The 20,140-nt window shown below is 39.8% G+C and overlaps 1 protein-coding gene across 3 annotated transcripts in view; it reads left to right on the top strand.

The window, feature by feature from the left end:
• MMUT (methylmalonyl-CoA mutase) overlaps nucleotides 1–20,140 on the top strand; it is a 32,939-nt gene that overhangs the window by 4,725 nt on the left and 8,074 nt on the right. For all 3 annotated transcript variants that reach the window (XM_053284138.1, XM_053284135.1, XM_053284137.1), the window contains exons 3-10: nucleotides 380–747; nucleotides 860–1,017; nucleotides 3,444–3,615; nucleotides 4,442–4,690; nucleotides 5,514–5,625; nucleotides 7,196–7,311; nucleotides 14,868–14,983; nucleotides 17,323–17,454. In XM_053284138.1, the coding sequence (XP_053140113.1) occupies nucleotides 380–747; nucleotides 860–1,017; nucleotides 3,444–3,615; nucleotides 4,442–4,690; nucleotides 5,514–5,625; nucleotides 7,196–7,311; nucleotides 14,868–14,983; nucleotides 17,323–17,454 (1,423 nt within the window). The remainder of the gene's footprint in view (nucleotides 1–379; nucleotides 748–859; nucleotides 1,018–3,443; nucleotides 3,616–4,441; nucleotides 4,691–5,513; nucleotides 5,626–7,195; nucleotides 7,312–14,867; nucleotides 14,984–17,322; nucleotides 17,455–20,140) is intronic.

Genomic DNA, 20,140 nt, shown 5'->3' with positions numbered 1-20,140 from the left:
GTGGCATGGATGGTTCAGAACTGCTCGTGCTGCCTTGTGCAACTTGTGACCTATTGAGTTTATAGCATCTGATCTGGCTGAATATCATACCAGGTTTTTCTGAATCTGGGTTCTCCCTTAACCATTTTGGATCCCATACTTAAGGGGAGGGGGTATGAAACAGTACCTACAAGCCAAGGTTTGCTCATTCATAAGATCTTTCTTGGAGTGGTATACCCATCTTTTTTTTTTTTAAAGGACAATACTTCTGCAAAAATGAATGGATAATCAGAAAAGTATGAGATACAATCTGTAGCTGAATCTGTCTCTAATTAAAAATTTAAATTGATTTTATATTGCAGGTAACTCTTTTATTATTAATATCTCTTTATGGTTCTAGCTGGCCAGCAGGGTTTATCAGTTGCTTTTGATCTGGCAACTCACCGTGGGTATGATTCAGATAACCCCCGAGTTCGTGGTGATGTTGGAATGGCGGGAGTTGCCATTGATACAGTAGAAGATACCAAGATTCTTTTTGATGGAATTCCTTTGGAGAAAATGTCTGTTTCAATGACAATGAATGGAGCAGTAATTCCTGTTCTGGCTACATTCATTGTAACTGGAGAAGAACAAGGAGTACCTCAATCCAAGCTGACAGGGACTATACAGAATGATATACTGAAGGAATTCATGGTCCGAAATACATACATTTTCCCCCCAGAGCCATCAATGAGGATAATTGCTGACATCTTTCAATACACATCAAAGGTATTGTTGGCTTTAATTAATACCTGATTATTGTCATTACTGTATGTATGGAATTCAGAAGTATTGGCTGATCATAGAGCAAAGCTGTGTACTTTTTTTTTTTTTCTTGTAGCACATGCCCAAATTCAATTCTATTTCCATCAGTGGATACCATATGCAGGAGGCTGGAGCTGATGCCATTTTGGAATTAGCTTATACCATAGCTGATGGCTTGGAGTACTGTAGAACTGGACTTCAGGCTGGCCTTACCATTGATGAATTCGCACCAAGGTATGTTAATTTGGCTTCTAGATAACAACTCTAGCCTTTTAATTTCAAGCAAGCAAGAGGCCCAGATTCCAAACTGTGCTGCTAATAGACTGTATTCATATTATAGTTCAACTTTGTAGCTATTGTCACAGTGGAGGAATCTCTCAGGGTGCCATAGAAGTAAATTAGGCAAGCTGTGTCTTTGGGATTCCAAGGATGCTCCTACCCTGGTCCTTTTCTCACGTTTTCATTTAATTAATGAGAATCCAGACATTTCTCAACAACTGTTGCATTCTCAACTTTCTCTAGGTGTTGCCCAACTGTTAAAGTGCTTTTTTTTTTGGCAGTTATTTGAATTTATGCATCATAGTTGTAGCATAGTTCTTTTAATTGTGAAAATGTTACCTTTTTTGGAGATGTCCTGTGAGGTGCTATCCTGCCTGTATTTATGACTTGACTTTCCCTTCACTGTTACTTGTTCTAGAATTCCTGAATCCGATACTGTAGTGCAGGGTTTTTCAAACATGGGTCCCCAGATATTGTTAGACTACCACTGCCATCTTTCCCCACCACAGTTTATTGCAGCTGGGGATGTTGGCAGCTGCAGTCCAACAGCAGCTGGGGCCCCATGTTTGAGAACCCTTGGTGTAGTGGATTCTACTACAGTTTCAAGGCAAAATTAGTTTTGTTTCATCTTGCTTTAAAACAGCAGAACTATAGAGGTGAAATAGGAAAGCCTGACAGCTTCACTTTTGTTTAATAAAAATGTCTCGTGTGTATGCAGCCTTGTTCCAACACTGGTGTGTATACACTGCTTTTGATGAGGAGGCAAAACAAGTGAAATTAAGAAAGCTTTTCTGCCGTTACTTTTTCAACACTTCAGTTGTACACTAAAGTGGCTTGTGAAGTAATGTAAATAAAGCATGTACAAGAAATGTATTGTTTTTCTTTTTTGTTTTTGCAAACCCTGTAGTAGTTATGCTTATCCTTTGATGCCCTAATGAAATACTTCCAGGTTAAACTCCTGATATTTCCTGGATTTGTGAAGGCCTAAAGCTACTGTTAAGAAATGGTATGGGTACCAGAGGGAGGAACTGTGTTAGCAGCTACATTGCCTAGTATACATTTCTCTTCATCTTTAATGAAAAGAAATAATTTCTTCACACAGTGCAGAATTAATTTATAGTTTTCACTTCCACAAGATGTGCCGATGACCACTAGCTTAGATGGCTTTAAAAGGGGATTAGATATATGTACGGAGGACAGACCTATCCATGACTTGATGATGTATGTTACTTCCATGTTCAAATGCAGTCTGCTACTGAACACCAGTTATGAGGGGGCAAACAGAAGGGGAGGGTGTTGCTTTCAAGCCCCGCTTGTGAGCTACCCAGAGTTATCTGGTTGGCCACTGTGGAAAACAGGCTGAGGGTCCAGATGGTCCAGCAGGGCTCCTGTTCATATTCTTATGCTGGCTTGGAGGTAAAACAAACATCAGCTGGTGACTATGATGTCATTGCCTTAACAGTTGAGATCTACTTTCTTAGCAAAAGAGCCAGTTCACTTTCCGAAGCTGTTTAAGATGGTGCTGACAGAATTAATTTCAATTAATACTTTGAGATACCAGAGTACATAATGTGGAACAATGCATGTATTTTTCTAATGCTTTAAGTGTCATCCTGATAATGAAGTAAGGGACAGAAATGTTGTTGGATCATGTACTTGAGGTATATGGCTTAGCAGTTGGTGAAACCAGAGCATTGTTCATCGTTAAATAAGTGCTCAGAAAGTATTCCAAGAACCATCAGCTGGTATGAGCTTTAACTGTTGGTAGAATGAAGATAAATTAGTCACTTTTCCATCCTGTGAACCAAGTGACTGCTGTCTGAAGTGCAGAAAATGAGCAGCATGTCCACTACTGACTTCCATAATTATTGATATAAGAACCAAGCTTTGCCCTTTAGCAGCAAGCATTAATATCGGGCATGTTCTTGCCTCTTTAGTAGGCAAGTGTTTTTGTCTTCCATTCTCTCTGAGTGTGTTTTTGTCTTCCTTCCCACTTTTTCCATAGTATTATGATCTGTCTGTGTGTACTTGAGGTAAAAGAAAAGGCCAGAAAAATCTAAAACTGGTAATCTAAACCGAGAAATGTAATCAGGTTCTCACTCAAAAGTTGGGGACACAATTCCAAACCCATTATTGATCTGGTGGGTAGGTTCACAGCATGCTTTGGAAAAAGAGTACCCTGTCAACCTCTGGGCAATGAATGATGCCTATGATTAGACCATTGACTATATTAATGTAAATTTCCTGTCTGCTTACTAATCTAAAGACAAGCATGAGTATGCTTCTTTCTGTTTGGGGCCTCAGTGCATTGTTAATAGATGATGTGGTCCACAATACAATTTGTTCTTTGTTCAAACAAGAACCATGTGTTCTTCCTGCAGGCTGTCTTTCTTCTGGGGAATTGGTATGAACTTCTATATGGAAATAGCTAAACTAAGAGCTGGGAGGCGGCTTTGGGCTCACTTAATAGAGAGAATGTTTCAGCCCAAGGACACCAAATCTCTTCTCCTTAGAGCTCACTGTCAGACGTCTGGATGGTCACTGACTGAACAGGTTGGAATCTGAGTTTCAATTATTTACCACAAAAGTACTCTTTTAAAAAGTAAATATAGCAGATAGATGAATGCTCATAAGTATGCCTCTCTCATGTTAGACATAATAAAGCAGTAGGGATGTGCACAGAACCGTTTGGTGTTTCATTCTGAGTGCCAGAACGGCTCCGTGGACTGGTGTTTGAGCCGGTTTGGAGCGTGGGGGGTTCCTTTAAGGGGTGGGGGAGGCACTGCCTACCTTCCACCCCCGCCGCCCCATAATCTTCATTATTAACTTAGAGTTATACCCATCTTTCCTACAGTCTGGTGTTTAATTGATTTTTTTCGTATTTACATGTAAAAATTATATTCAAATATTTAAAACGTGTGAATTTAGGAGAAGGTAAAACCTAAGCAATACTTAATATGGCCTGAGACGTCTTGTATGAAATGGAAAGATCCTTACAGAACACATCTCTCTCAGTCCTGTTGTTTTCAATAAAAGTTAGTTTGCATTCCTTTGTGCTGGATTGCTACTTAAGCCTTATTGAATTAACAACGTTAATGGGCTATAATGTGCATTGACTGTGTGCATCGTTGCAACCCTTAATATCTAATGTAGTTAATTTGTATTAACTAAATTAACCTATCTTCATTAGTCTAAGGTAGGTTGTAGGATTCTGTCAGTCTGATTGTATTTATTTAAGTGCATGTTTCTATTTCTGATTGTATTGGATCTTCATGGGCATAATCTAATCAGTGGTGCTCTTTGTATTGGTATATCGCCAAGACAGCATGTTGCATAGCAGTATCTTCATTCCTTAAATATTCTTTCACTGTTCTGTTAGGATCCTTATAATAATATCATCCGCACTACAATTGAGGCAATGGCGGCTGTATTTGGAGGCACCCAGTCCTTGCATACAAATTCATTTGATGAAGCTTTGGGATTGCCAACTGTGAAAAGTGCTCGAATTGCCAGGAATACCCAGATTATAATACAAGAAGAGTCTGGCATTCCTAAAGTTGCCGATCCATGGGGTGGCTCATTTTTGATGGAGTCTCTCACCAATGATGTGTATGAAGCTGCTTTGAAGGTCAGTCATTCAACTGAGTGGTGGGTGAAGGAGAGTGGCACAGGGAACAAGGATGCTGAAAAGTGTGGTGGTCTTACTTGCAATTATAAATTATTATTTATAATAATTATCCTACCTGCTCTCATATACCTGTGTATAATCATTTATGTCACATTAATTGCCTGAAAGGAAAACTATATGCCTTCCAGGTTATAAAAGCTTTCTTTTCCTTTGTAAAAGCAAATTTTACTCTCCCATAGTGGAGTAGACAAAGAACTATTTTCAAGCCTGAACATAAGAAATGCCACTTAAGAAATGCTGCTTTGGAAGGAGTGTAGAGACTTAATTCTGGATTACTACAGATATCAAATCAAATTTATACTATTCATAGTCTGACTTAAGAAATTACTTAAGCACACAAATTTTAAATATAAAAGCTTTATTTATGAGCTGTTTGTGTTCTTTTCTTAACCTGACTTAAGCTATCACATAATTCATATAGAATTAGTATATTGAGAGGAAATTATTCATGCACTAACACATCAGATCTGTAAATTCCTGTTTTTTGACCTGTAGTCCATTGCAAATGTCAGTTGTGGGGAGACATTGTTGGATTCCTGACTTTGCCTGGGTGCCTAAGGCTTGGAAATGTATTACCTGTTAAATGGCTGCTTATATGCAGCTTTCTCATCCATTCCTTGTTTTGTAACTAGTTGCTTTGCCAGTAGTGGGGCTTGATAATGAGTATTTACTTTATATAATGTTTTCAGCACTATGTAATAGCCACTAAGAAGTTTCATATTTGAAATTATTAACTGTGTCCAAACTTTGTTGTCTGTGTTAGCTCATTAATGAGATTGAGGAAATGGGTGGGATGGCCAAAGCTGTAGCTGAAGGAATCCCAAAACTTCGAATTGAAGAATGTGCTGCTCGGAGACAAGCCAGGATTGATTCTGGTAAGAAAAGTTAAGAGGATGCAATTTAATGCAATCTACACTAGTTTCACTCATCAAGGCTGCAGTCCTGTATACATTTAGACAAGCATCTCATTGAAATAATTGGGCTTGTGCATGCACAATTATGTTCTGAATTTCAGCCCATCTTCTGTAACTCAAGTCCAAGATTCATATAATGAAATGAAATTAAAACAGAGAATACCGCAACAATTGCAGTGAAGAAAAGTCTATCAGTGTGTGAAATACATTCCTTAGAATTCAGAAGTGGTTTATTATGCTGCATGGGAGATGGCAGCTTGAGAAATACAAACCCGAAGCACCCCCTGAGCATGCAGAAGTAGTTGTGCAGTTCCTTGGATCCCAGTTAGTCCCCTAATTTATGTCCAACTCAGATATGCTGTGCTGTTACATGGCTTGGCATATCTGAGTTGGACATAAATTAGGGGACTAACTGGGATCCAAGGAACTGCACAACTACTTCTGCATGCTCAGGGGGGCTTTGGGTTTGTATTTCTCAAGCAGCCATTTCCCATGCAGCATAACAAGTGACTTTTGAATCTGAGGATTTGTGATTCAGACATATAGGTCTGCTGTTCCAAGTAGCGGGGGGGGGGGGCTTTAAAAATCACTGGGCATTCCCAAGATTTTTGATTTGCTCAAAGAAGCTCTTTGGATCCTTGACAATTGTCCAAAGGACAAATGCTCACCGTTATGTTTTTGCCTGGTTCTTTTGCTAATGCTGATATGAATAATAGCTCTTGGGCTGAATATACAACTGTTGTAGAGGTGTTGAATGTGTTTGAAATGACTTCAGCCTGTAGTCTACAATTTTTTTGTTTTATAACCACAACTGAAATCTCACTCTGACTCCTCCATTCTGTGTGTGTAATTAAAACTAGCAGTACAGTTCGGTGGAGCCTGCTGTGTGGAAATATTAAGGTTCACAGATGTGCATTCAGGAGCTCACATCTGCTTCTTTATTTTTCACCTTCATTTCAAGAACAGGAGTACACAGTGCTCCCCCATCACAGCCCCCTTCCCCCCACCATGAATGATCAACAAGTATGTTGTTCACATTTGTTGTCTGAGCAATATGCTAGCTGCCTGCTAAATATCAACCTCATCATGTTCAGCAAGGCTTTGTTTATTTCCTGCCAGGCTGGCTGAGGTGGAGCTGTTGGAGAACTGTGAGGATCGCTTGACTTAGGCTGAGCTCAAAAAAGCAGATAAAGATACATCCACATCAGAGATGTGGGGGAAGTATCTGATTAGTTGTGGCCCTATTTTTAATCGCTCCTGTAGCATTTTAATCAATTAATTGGTTCAATAGAGCAACATACATTTTAGGTATATGTTTCTAATGTCATTTATAACATTGCAGTTTTTATGGTTTATTTAAACCTAAATGAACATAGCTAGAATCTGAATACGTTTTGTGAAAAAAATTAACTTGAGAAAATTTCTTATTCTTGGTTGCTAAAATGTTAAACAGTTGCAAATGCTAAACTTTTTTTCCCCAGTAAGCAGTTTATGAATACATTCTAAAACATAATGTTTGTGAAATTAACAGGATCTGAAGTAATTGTTGGCGTAAATAAGTATCAGTTAGAAAAAGAAGAGACTGTTGAAGTTTTGGCAATTGATAACACTTCAGTTCGCAACAAGCAGATTGAGAAACTTAATAAGGTACGTATTCGTTTTGCAGAAGTTTTAAGAGTGCACGTTCTTCACTCCTGCTATAGCAGCTCTTCTCATGCCTACGGATGTCAGTGGAAGTTTTTTCCCCTGTCTTTGTATATTAGTAGGAATTTAAATTCTTGGAGCATTATACTTCCGCACAGAAGGGCACACCACCTGCATTTGAAGTGATCCTCCTATGGCTCTGCAGAATCCTATTGCTTCTCACCACCACCACACCCATTAGACAAGCATTCAATTCAAAAAGTCTGACTGGGACCAGCTACCATTTGGATACTTTCCTGTCTCCATTCCATCTTGCATTTGCCTTTGAGGGAGAGGCAGAAAAGCAAGGCCCCCTCCATTGGCTTGACTAGAACTAACTGCCATATAACTCCTTTTCCTTTCCCAGAACAGTCTCAATTTTTAGGAATCACAGTGGACTTTTCTGTATGAGCAAATATAGCATGCCCAAGCTGCATGTCATACTTCGCACAATAGCTGATAGTCTCCAGTCCAACACCAACAGCACAATATCCATCCACTGTGCTGATTGGAAATTATGGCCAACATCCACAACAACAAACTGATTATGGAAGGATGGTGCATTATTACAAAAAGCATGCTTGCAGCTGTGTAACAGTTGCACAACTGCAGACACCTCATTTGTTATAATAAATGCAAGAGAGGTAATGCACAATAGCGTAATTCCATAAATCCCAAGTTTTAGTGTAATTTAAAGTGTAATAGCCATAATATTGGTAATACAAGATGTATATCACAAACACTCAGTGACTGCCCACCTGATAATCCTTCCATTTTGATAGTTATTTCCCTCAGATGCTCAAAATGTATTCTTTGGCTCCATAGATAGCTTTGAATCTGAATTATAAACTAGCCTCTTTCATGAAATCACAAATATATTTGCAAATCTCTATAATGTTTTCAGGAGTTCTTTTGACAGTCACAATTGTTATTCATCAATGGATAGCATGCTTGGGCAACAGCATGATCTCAAGCCATTTCCCCTCCTCCCTGAAATTCCCTGAAAAGCTGTTCAAAGGTCTCAGGGCTGCAGGGAGAAGGTGAGAAATATGGCTTGTACTTATACTTTTGAGCAACTGCTGCTCAGGGTACTGCTCAGTATATTCCACACTGTTGATGTGGGTATGTTAATGTAGCAAATTATTCAGTGCTTGTTGTGTCTTGTGTTGCCAGTATTGAGGATATTCCACTTTCAGCTGTTTTGTATTGTTGTGTCTAGCAGGCACAACATCTTCAGTCCTTTTTACATTAAAATATAGTTGATTTACACTTAGCAGTGTTTTAACGGTCACGTTCATTATAGCTGTGTGCAAAGTGCATTTCTTTTTCTTAGGATTACAGCTGTTTCTCTTTGTTTTGTTGTGGAAATAGGCAATGTATATGTTCATTCTATAAATATTGGTTAAATATGCATTCCAGTTTTATCCCACCCATCCTTAGAGAACTCACAGTAGCTTAAAGACACATTAAAACCTTTTACATTTAAAACATAAATCATTTCTACATTCAAGTGGAAACCTCATAAATTAATGACTAGGGAGTGTGTGTGTCTGTGTGCCTGTGCGTGCATGCATGTGCATACACACTACCTTTTCTGTCCATTTGCTTTTCACTCTCATACTCTGGTATTCTCACTATTTACATACAGTACTTCTCAGATAAGCACATACCTCATAACATTCACACATACAATCTAAGAGTTAAGCATAGTTTGGTAGTGTTGTTGATCCTCCTCCATGAATAGCATCGAGCCTTATCTATCCCTTGATAAAGTGTTCTGATACTTCCCTAGTGTTTGAAATGTTCATCATAATGCCTTAACAGTAGCAGCTGAGTCAGTGACTGAGGTGGGTGCTCATTTCAATTTATTAAAACCAAGGTGCAGGTGTGAAAGACTTCTGCCTGTGTTACCCTCAATTTTATTTATTTGTCTGGTTTTGAGACATTTTGTCAAAACCACTGGTTTTTCTGCAGTCTTTGTGTTGTGTGCTTTAATTCAGTATCCTATTTATCTCTCTATAATGTTAATGGATGACTAAAGTTAAGCTCCAGGGTAGTTGTGTAGTTACCTGTGTACAGTAATTACACAGATGACCTAATGAATTATTAAGCATGCAGTAAGTTTCACTGCAGGCATCGGACATACTTTTGGATTACTTCCATTTATCTGTTGCCTAGGAATCAATTTTAAAGATTAATTCTGCCCAGACAGTTCATGAATTAAACATTGCACTTTACACAATATGTGTCCTCTTGTACACTGACTGACATTCAGGTGAAGTTACTCCTGAATGGTCCTATTGAAATTAAGTAGTCCTTTAGAGTAACTCCTTAGTAGTACTATTTAGGAACTTAGTCTGGATGTTACATTGTCAGCCAATGTAACAACATTTAAATAGTAATTACAGGATAATTATGAAAGATCAAAATAGCCTAGCCTAAATAAAGCAATTTATATAAACCAGTGTTGTAATAAAGGAAAGCTCAGTTTCCCAAGAGGCACATGCTAAAGATGAATTTTCAGCTCCCTTTCTGATCTGGTTGTAGACTTACAAAATTCAGTTGTTAAATTATGAATTAAATCTGAAGAGGGCTCATAAAGTAAGTATATGTTGATTCTGAAAAAGTCTAATCCATTTTAACGAATGTTCTATTGCTTATTTGATACTGCTAGAGGTATTATTTTTTGTGCATTTTGTTTGATTTTACCATCTTCTTGTGGCCTTTGTAGCAGGTAAAGCAACTGAGATCATAAATTACATGTTAGAATTGTTTTCCTAACATGTAGTTATACAAAATATGCCATACTTACCACACAGGGTTGTTGTGAGCATAAACACATCCTCTGAGCTCCTCAGAAGAAGAGTGGGATATGAATGTAAAAATAAACAAATACCTGTTTTTAATCAACCATTTAAAGATAATTGCAGGATGAATTGCTAGCCCCAAAAAAACTGCTTTGGGCATACTTCATCTATAAACAGAAATGCCTTGGTATGTTCTTCTTTGTCAGAAGCAGATATGATTCCATATTAGGAATCAGAAGAGCCTTGTAGGCTCATCATGTGCTTCTGAGTCTGCAATAGGATTTCCCTGACTTTTATGGGGGGTTGTTTTTTAACCATACCCTCCTGCATTGTACTTTGTTTTTGAATGTGGTAATACTGCTCAGTTCAGTGAATTATTTTCAGGCAGAAGGCGCAGAAGTCTGCTGAGTATCTGCTTGCTTCCAGAGAACAGAATCAAAAAACAATTTTTTAAATTGAGCTTAATGCCATGTTAGGCATATCAGTATTTTTTTCCCCTAAGTCCCTGGTTCATTTCTATTTAAGACATTCATTTTAAAAATGGTTTGATGACCTGCTTGGACACTTTGAGCTGCTTCAGATACATTTTTTGTGGAATAATATGGAGCACTTTTGCTTGTGGTGAAATTCTGTAAAATGAATACAAGATAACTGCTTTACTTGATAAAAAGGGTATATTTTAAAACAGTTTATTTTTTAATTTTTAAAAAGATGTTTACAAACAAAATACACATAACAGGATCAGGATGAAACAGGGAAAAATACCCCATTTAGAATGAATGGTAGAAGGGCAACAAGGAGGAACTGCATTTCCAGGGAAATGCAAAAAACTTGCGGCCTCGGTTTAAGAATCCTCTGTACTGAGGCTTTGTTGCCAGGCAAAAGCCTGTGGGTGAGCAAACCCCTCCATGTGCACCAGGATGTCTAACAGTCCTTTGCCCTGCCTGCCAATCTCTTCTGCTTTTCAAATTGTTCCCAGGGAAATATAGTCCCCAAATATAGCTGAAGTAGAGATGAGCCCTCACAACCCCTTAAAACAGGGGTGGTCAAATTTGGCCTTCCAGCTGTTGTTGGGCTACAACTCGCATCATCCCCAACCTCAGTTTATTGTGGCTGGGGTGATGGGAGTTGTAGTTCAACAACAGCTGGAGAGCCAAGTTTGCTCACCTGTGCTTAAAAGAACCGACTTGAGTGCTACTTTTTTGGTGAGAAGTTTGGTTCACATTTAGCCAAGGAAGAGAGCTGGTCTTGTGGCAGCAAGCGTGAGCTGTCCCCTTTGCTAAGTGGGGTCCATCCTGGTTTGCATCTGAATGGGAGACTACATGTGAACACTGTAAGATATTCCTCTTTAGGGATGCTGCTGCTTTGGGAAGTGCGTCTGCAGACTTGCATGCAGAAGGTTCCAAGGTTCCTCCCTGAATTCTCCAAGATAGGGCTGGGTGAGACTCCTGCCTGCAACCTTGGAGAAGCCGCTGCCCATCTGTGTAGACAGTACTGAGCTAGATGGACCAATGGCCTGACTCGGTAGAAGGTATCTTCCTGTGATCTGGGCCGTGATCCGTTGAATCCATTAGAATGGGTTCCTGTGATCTGGGCCGTGATCCGTTGAATCCATTAGAATGGGTTTTGCGCCTGCACAGAAGCCTCTCGGTGTCAAGTTCCACAGCTCCTTCTTGGCACATGCGCCACATGACCACGTGGCTATTTAGGGCAAGAGGAAGCGCAGGCACCCCAGTTCCTTTGCGACCGCCACAGAGATCAGCTCACTCGGTTTCTGCAGCTCCTGGTTCCTTTACAAATCATTTTTTCTTGGAAAGTTCTACTGTTGATCTATACGGCTATTAGACCTCAGACTGACTTTTGATGACGCTTCTGCCTTATACTTCTGTCGACGGATCGGACGGATACTCGGCATTTTGACCTTGGACTGTCTACTGACCACATTTGTGAGTAACGGCTTGATTTGCTTCCTTTGGGTTTGCTCTTGAATTTTCATCCGTTATGGACAACCCCAAGGTGAAAAAGACTTTTAAATGATGTGAAAAATGTAAAGTTAAATTGCCCTCCCAAGATGCCCATAGTCTGTGCTTGCTATGTTTGGGTGAGATGCATAACACCTCAGCATGTAAGAGTTGTCAGTCCTTCTCCAAACAAATCCAGAGAAATCATGAACTGCATTTGAGGGCTTCTATTTACAACAACGTTCTTGCTGCGCCGCCTTCTTCAAAATTGTCTCCTCAGGCGCATGGCACGAGGAACCTGGGTGCTAGCCAGTCTAAAACTTCATTGCCCACCAAGAAAACCCCACGCCTCGAAAAGGTGGGGAGACAAAATGGCAACCACAAGCGGGAAGGGAAGACGGTGGGACAAGCCTTGTCCCTACAAAGACTCTCCCATTGGCTTGTACAAACCATCTTACTAGCCTACACTCTGCAGAAAGTTCAACCTCTTAAATCCATAAAAGCACATTTGACTAGGGTTTATGGTATGTCTGCAGCTCACTTATCCGGCATATCCTTCTAAGATATCTGTAAAGCCGCCACTTGGTCTTCTGAACAACAATTTGTAAGGCACTATGCTGTTGACTTACGTTCTGTGGCGGAGGTGAATTTTGGAAGAGGTGTCCTTAAAAGAGTGTTGTAATAACTCTACTGCTTCCTCCTCCTTTATGGAGCTAACTAAACACCCATTCTAATGGATTCAATGGATCATGCCCCAGATAAACAGGTTGCTCACCTGTAACTGATGATCTGGTAGTGATCCGTTGACATCCATTAGACCCTCCCAAACCTTCCCTCCACAGTAGTACTTGCCTTTTTTAGTAGAACGTAGCTGCTACATCAGATTTCTCAACTGCTTCGACAGTCTCCAAGGAACTGGAGTGCCTGCGCTTCCTCCCACCTTAAATAGTCACGCGGTCACATGGGGTGGGGCTCAGGCGCCAAAAAGGAGCTATGAAACTTGACGCCGAGAGGCTTCCGCGCAGGCGCAGAACCCATTCTAATGGATGTCAACAGTTCACTACCAGATCATCAGTTAAAGGTGAGCAACCTGTTTTTCCTAAGGTAACCAAGAGATTGTTAAGTTCAGGATCAGTTCTGGTTTAGTAAAATCTCTTTGAACTGGGGTTTGGATTCCATTCAGCTTCCGGCTTCCCTCATGGCTTCTTTTTTTCCTTGATGTGTCTTATTAACTTGGTTGTAGAAGAGTTGGAATGATCCAAATTCCCTCTTTGTGATGATATGAAATGCTAAATAGTAATTTTAGGATATGATGCTGGGCACACTTGACAGTCAGTCTCTACGTCTGAGTAAATGTGTGTAGGATCAGGCTTCTAAAGGATTTTTTAAATACAGTGTTTTCTTAATGATAAACATTCATTAATAGTTATTTTATAACATGTCTGTGACAATCAGGGCAGGGTAGGTAGCCAATTGCAAAGGTGCTGTGGAGGCATTACCAGGGGCATATCTATGGTGGGGCAGGCAGGGCACGTGCCCCGGGCACCACTTGAAGGGGGTGCCATTTTGTAGAATTAAATTTTTTTTAAAGGCTGCCAAAAACAAAATGGCCACTGTGCATGCTCAGATGGCCTCTGTGAGGCCTTAGGCCATGCCAGGCCTTGCAGAGGTCATTTGAGCATGCACGGTGGCCATTTTGTTTTCAGCGGCCATTTTTTTAAAAAAAGATTATTTTTAAAAATGGCTACCGCACATGCTCAATTGGTCCCTGTGAGGCCCTAGAGGCCAGTGGGGGGAGGGCAGACCCCCCACAGCCTTTAGGAAGCCCCCTGAAGGGGCTACAGGTAAAAAAATTAATATAATATAAGACACTGTACACATATTCAGATTGGCACTATGTACAGAGAATCAGGGCTTGTGAATAATGAGCTGAAGTTTATGAGCCAGGATTGTATTCATTTGCTCTTACTTTGCTTCTTGTGATAAGTGAGTTAAATGTGATGTTTTAATAATATGGTTATTAATGGTGAGTTTGTCTCTGAATCAGTGTAAAATCTGTATTATTAAGGCCCACTGGGAGTTTCTTGCTCTCTTTCTCTCATTTTAACTGTCTTTCTGAAAGACTAGAATATATTCCAAGCAGTGACACAGTTTACTCTGCATATCCTTTAATTATTTTCAGAGTATCTGGGAAAAGTCAAATTCTCCATTTATTTTTAAAACTTATGTAATGGTGATGCTACAATACATAGTAGAGAATTATACAGGCACTTCTGTTTAGTTTTCCAAGTACACCTCCAGATAGTATTTGGGTATTTCATGAGCCCCAGCATACTGAAATTTGTCGTTTTCCAGCATTTTTTGGTCTGGCTACGTCCACTGCTAAATAGTTTTTTAAATATTAAAAGATTAACAAGCTTGACTTGTATTTTTGAGCTGATATTATGGTGAAGTTATCTGAAAGATGGGTGTCAGATGTTTGGACGGGGGCGCAATTTCAGTGTTTGCCCTGGGCGCTATTTTCCCTAGATACGCCTCTGGGCATTACTTCTTTATTGAGTATATAGAATAGGTATTATTGGAGCCAGCCAACTTTCCTAAATATTAGTTATGCATTCCAAACAGGTTGGTGCTTACTTTATTCGTGCTTGATTTTTTTAAAAAAACAACTGTAAGCTGAGAAACCTTCTAGGATTTGTGTTGTAATTCCTGATTGTTATATAACAAGCATCTTATTTTGTATTTCTCAAAGGTTAAAGCTTGTAGAGACGATGCAGCAGCCCAAAGTTGTCTCACTGCCCTAACAGAATGTGCTGCCACAGGCCAAGGCAATTTGCTAGCGCTGGCGGTGGAAGCAGCCCGTGCAAGGTCTGTGGGAAATGAAAATTATTGTGCATTTACCAAGTGAGGGTACTCATTTTAGATTCTGCATTGGATCTCTGGGATCTTGCTTTGTTTGTTCACAGGTAATCAGTGGAGAGAATCCTGTTCATGTCTGTAGCCCTGCCCCCCTCCCTGCAACTGACCTGTTTGAAGAGACAAATGCTGTACCTGAGGAGAAATCCACCCTGCAATTAGGAACATTGCAGGGTGGCTATGGTGTGTGGGCACATTGCTAGCTGACATACACTTCCTGCTCCCCTTACCCTCAACTCCAGTTGCTCATGCTGAACTCCTGAATAGAGCTAGAGTGTCTAAAACAGGGTTTCTCAATGTGTGGGTCCCCAGATGTTATTGGACTTCAGCTCCCATAATCCCCAGCCCCAGTGGCCTTTGGTTGGGAATTATGGGAGTTGAAGTCCAATTACATCTGGGGACCCACACGTTGAGAATCCCTGGTCTAAAACATTGGGTTTGGATATGAGAAAGCCTAGCTGAAAATTCCCATTCAGCCATGAATTTCACTGGGTGGCCTTGAGAAGTCACTATTTTTCAGTCTGTTTCCTTTATAAGGGAGACTGTTAGGCTAAATCAATGCCCTGAGATTCTTGGAGGAAGTCCAGAAAATTTAGAAGTAAAAAATAGCAGAAAATTTAGAAGTAAAAAATAAAGCTAGATTTGAGTGCCCAAGGAGAAAAGGGATGCAGAAATAGCCTTGGTATATATGCCCAAGGAGGTAAGGCCCAGCTTCCCTCTCATAATCTCCAGAAATCCTCTTCTCCGATCCACTGAGCTGAGCCCCACATGCCCTGCCTGGCTGATCCTTAATCTCTGAGGCAGTTTCCAACTGGACTGGTTACAGGGCCACGCCAGGGCTTGCTTCAGGGTATGGAGCTTTTACAAGACCCGCAACAAGTTGAGGCTGCCCGATAGGGACATAAAACAGGGTAGGTGATATGTCTGTAAATGCATAACATAAGATCCAAATGACTAAAAGAAGGAATGCTTCAAATTTTATCTTTAGTTTTCCTTCTTTTTGAAAAACTAGCTGATGCTAATTTAAAAAAAAAAAGTTGATTGGATCCTTCTCCTTTTCAGAAGGAAATGGTGATTGACATCCAGACTGAATTACTTGTGAATAGTCCCACTGAAATTAATGAGACAAGTTAGTCCCATTAACTTAGTCTAGATGTCAGCCGTCAAATCTTTTTATCTCCCCTTCAGAAAAACGTTTAAATCTGGTAATAGCTGTGTTCTTGGTATTAATAATAATAAGCAAATTTGTTAGTCACCCCATAACAAATTGTTCTCTGGCGGGCTCACAACACAGGATTAGAACATTCAATAAAAACACATAACACATTAAATAATAACAGACAAAAAGGATAAAAGAAAATACAATACAAAGCAGTTTAAAAACTCATTTTAAAATGAGTATTGTTTGATCTGTGTTTGACTGCCTGCTTCTTTACATACCTTGATTGTGCTCTTTGTTAAGTACTAATAGCAAGATATGTAGAACAACATTTTTAGTAATTGCTCCCCAGCTTTGAACATCCTTTCCAACCTAGGCCTGAAGGCTCAGCGCACAGCCAGTTCAACAGTGACGCACGAGGTTATATGTATATATCCTGTTATATCTTTCCAATCAAATTTTAAGTATCTCTGTCTCTGCCATACCTGCCTTGGCTGTTGGCATGTGATAGTGTAGATGCACAGGGGAACTATTACATATGTCACAGCATCAGTGTAGGGACTTTCACCAGACTTGGAGCATTTGAGGTGCCAGTCATATTGCCACTATAGTATAATAAAACGAACCTTAATCCATCCAGATAGCAACAATAACTTACGGAAGGTACATAGAGAACAGGAGTGGGGGCAGGGGGAGCAAAATATAACTAGATTAGGAAGAGGCTTGTATGCCTATTTGTAAGAGTTCTGTTTTTAGAAAAGAAAGGCGTCTCTTGGCTATCTAAAAGAATGTGTAGGCTTGGAGAGAACACCTGGTGACAAAAAGTGTTTCTACATAAAATTATATTTGTAAAGAAATATTAAGCAGTGATATATCGGTTTTAAAAAGAATGGCACATATTAAATTCTAAAAGGCCATATATTCTTTTTTCCTTGATTATATTTATTTTATATGTTCAAAAGCTTAAATTTGATTGGCCTAATGATAAACATGTATTTGATTGCTATGAAAATATCATACAAGCTTTTCCCCGTCTGTTGCCAGGGAAATCTGTGCTGAAATCTGTGCTGTATTTTGATATACTGGCTTCAAAGGTGAATTTAACAAATACCCACATGTATATGTTCCTCAGATGTACTGTTGGTGAAATAACAAATGCAATGAAAAAGGTGTTTGGTGAGCACAAAGCCAGTGATCGTATGGTTAGTGGTGCTTACCGTCAGGAGTTTGGAGAGAGTGATGAAATTGTTCATGCTCTTAATAGGTAAGGCATGCTGTTATATTTAAATGGCTATTTCTGTTAGATGTAAAAATTCTGCATACTGATTACCAGTGTATGTTCCATCTTTGAAAATATTTGAATCCTTAAATTCAAAAATTATCCAAGAAATCTTGTTTCTCAAATTTTGTAATTCTTGCATTTATTGTAACTGTTCTTTCCATTTTTAACTAGAGAATTACAATATTCTTCTTTTTCCAGTTTATAAGCCAATTATGTTTGTTTCATCAGTGTCATCTTTCTGAACTTCATAGACATTCTTTAAGTCAAATGATTTTATTAAAACTATAATATCATTGTACATTTCTAAAGATGTTGTTTATTGCTGTAAGTTTTTGATCTTATTTCTGAAGTAAATTGTTTTAGTCATTCCAGTTTATTCTATCCACTGTATATTTATTTTATTTTATTTATTTAACATATTTTTATATCGCCCAAACCTTCTGTCCCTGGGTAGTTTACCACAAGGAAAACAAATAACAGAAAAGGTTAAAACATTACAATAATTTTAAATTGTAAAACAATATTTTAAAACAATGTTAAAGCTATAAAAACAATATTTAATTAAAAGCCTGGGTGAACAGATGCATCTTTAAAAACTTTCTAAAAGTTGTCAGAAATGGGGAGGCTCTTATTTCAGCAGAGAGCAAATTCCAGAGCTTGGAGTGGAGAAGGCCCTTCCCTGAGTAGCCACCATACGAGCCGGTGGCAACAGCAGACGGACCTCTCCTGATAATCTCAATGGGCAGTGTGATTCTTGACAATGAAAACGTTCTCTTAAATACCAGGGCCCAAGCTGTTTAGGGCTTTATAGGTTATAACCAGTACCTTGTATTTTGCCCGGAAAATACAGCGTAGCTCTTTCAAAACAGGAGTAACATTGTCTCTCTGAGATTACCCGGAGACCAACATGACTGCTGTATTCTGGACCAACTGTAGTTTCCGGACTACATACAAGGGCAGCCCCACACTGAGTACATTGCAGTAATCCAGTCTGAAGGTTACCAGCATATGTACCACTGTTTTGAGGTCATTTATCCCAAGAAACGGATGCAGCTGGCATAACAGTCGAAGCTGATAGAAGGCACTTCTGGCCATTGCCTCAATCTGGGACACCAGGGAGAGGCTTGGATCCAGAAGCACCCCCAGACTGTGAAACATTTCCTTCCAGGGACGTATGACCCCATCCAGAACACGCAAATCAAGCTCATCTCCCGAGTTTCAACCCCACACAATGAGTAACTCCGTCTTATCTGGATTCAGTCTGTTTGTTATCCCTCATCCAGCCCATCACCACCTCCAGGCAGGCATTTAGGGAGGTTATGCCCTCTCCCAGTGATGTTGACATGGAGAAATAGATTTGGGTGTCATCAGCATATTGATAACACCGTGCACCAAATCTCCTGATGATCTCTCCCAGCAGTTACATGTAGATGTTAAACAACATCAGAGACAATGCGGAGCCCTGAGGGACACCATATAAAAGTTCAGATTTTGAAGAGCAACAGTCTCCAAGGGACACCATCTGGAACCTGCCTGAGAGGTAGGAGCGGAACCACCGCAAAGGAGTGCCTCCCACTCCCCCTGCTAGTTTAAGCCATGTCGGGCAAGGGTCAAGAGGACCGGTGGTAGGTAAAACCACTCCAATCAGCTCGCCCACGTTCTCAGGAGTCACAAACTGGAACTGATCTAACCTAACCACACGAGGAATCGCTGGACACCTCCATATCAGACACTGAAGTAATTGTGGAGTCCAAGTCTAAGTCGACCCAAATACAAGAGATTTCCCTCCACAAAGAATTTATTAAACACGTCACAGCAGGTAATCGATGGTTCCAGGTTCTGATTCAAGGGAGGAGGGGCACATGCTAGCCTTCTCACAACCCTGAACAACTCTGCCAGATGTGAACTTGCAGATGCAATATGGGCAGAAAAGAATAGCTTCTTTGCTGCACATATTGCCTGAGCATAGATCTTCAAATGCGCTCCATGTTGCAGTTTGTCAGATTTGAGTCAAGGCTTTCTCCACTTGTGCTCTAGTCATCTACCTTGCCACTTCAGCCCCCGTAGTTCTTCCATATACCAAGAAGTCAGTTTTGAAGAGGGTCAGAGAGGACGCTTAGGAGTGATCATTTCTGCCACCCTGGTGAGTGTGCTGTTCTAGTTCTCCACCAGGGCATCAACGAGATTGCCAGCAGATCAAACACTAAATCCCTCCAAGGCATTTTGAAATCCTATTGGATCCAATAACCTTCTCGGGTGGACCATACTAATAGGCTCCTAACCCCTGCAAAGGTGGGAAGTGATTGTGAGTCCAACCTTAACCAGATGGTGGTCCGTCCATGACAATGGGGAAATCACAGGAGTCCCTTTTATAGTTTTTAAATTTTGTACACTGCCTAGAAATGTATATATCAGGCGGTATAAAAATATGATAAATAAATAAGCATCTGCAGGATGAAATAAGTTGAGCAGTCCTGCCCTAAATTGTCCCTCATTTAGTTCATATGATCTCAGTTAGGTGTTGGAAGGTGTGTCAGAGGCAGTATAAATTGTTCCATATGTATACATGCACATACAAAAATATATTTCTTACGTTAGTAAATATATTTCTTATTGATGCAAGTTTTGGGCAGTATAGAAATATTTAAAATAAATAAAATAAATACTA

Source organism: Hemicordylus capensis, chromosome 1, assembly GCF_027244095.1.
Source record: "Hemicordylus capensis ecotype Gifberg chromosome 1, rHemCap1.1.pri, whole genome shotgun sequence".
NCBI lineage: Eukaryota > Metazoa > Chordata > Lepidosauria > Squamata > Cordylidae > Hemicordylus > Hemicordylus capensis.
The sequence above is the reverse complement of the archived record's forward strand: the minus strand, read 5'-3'. Positions and strand labels throughout refer to the sequence as shown.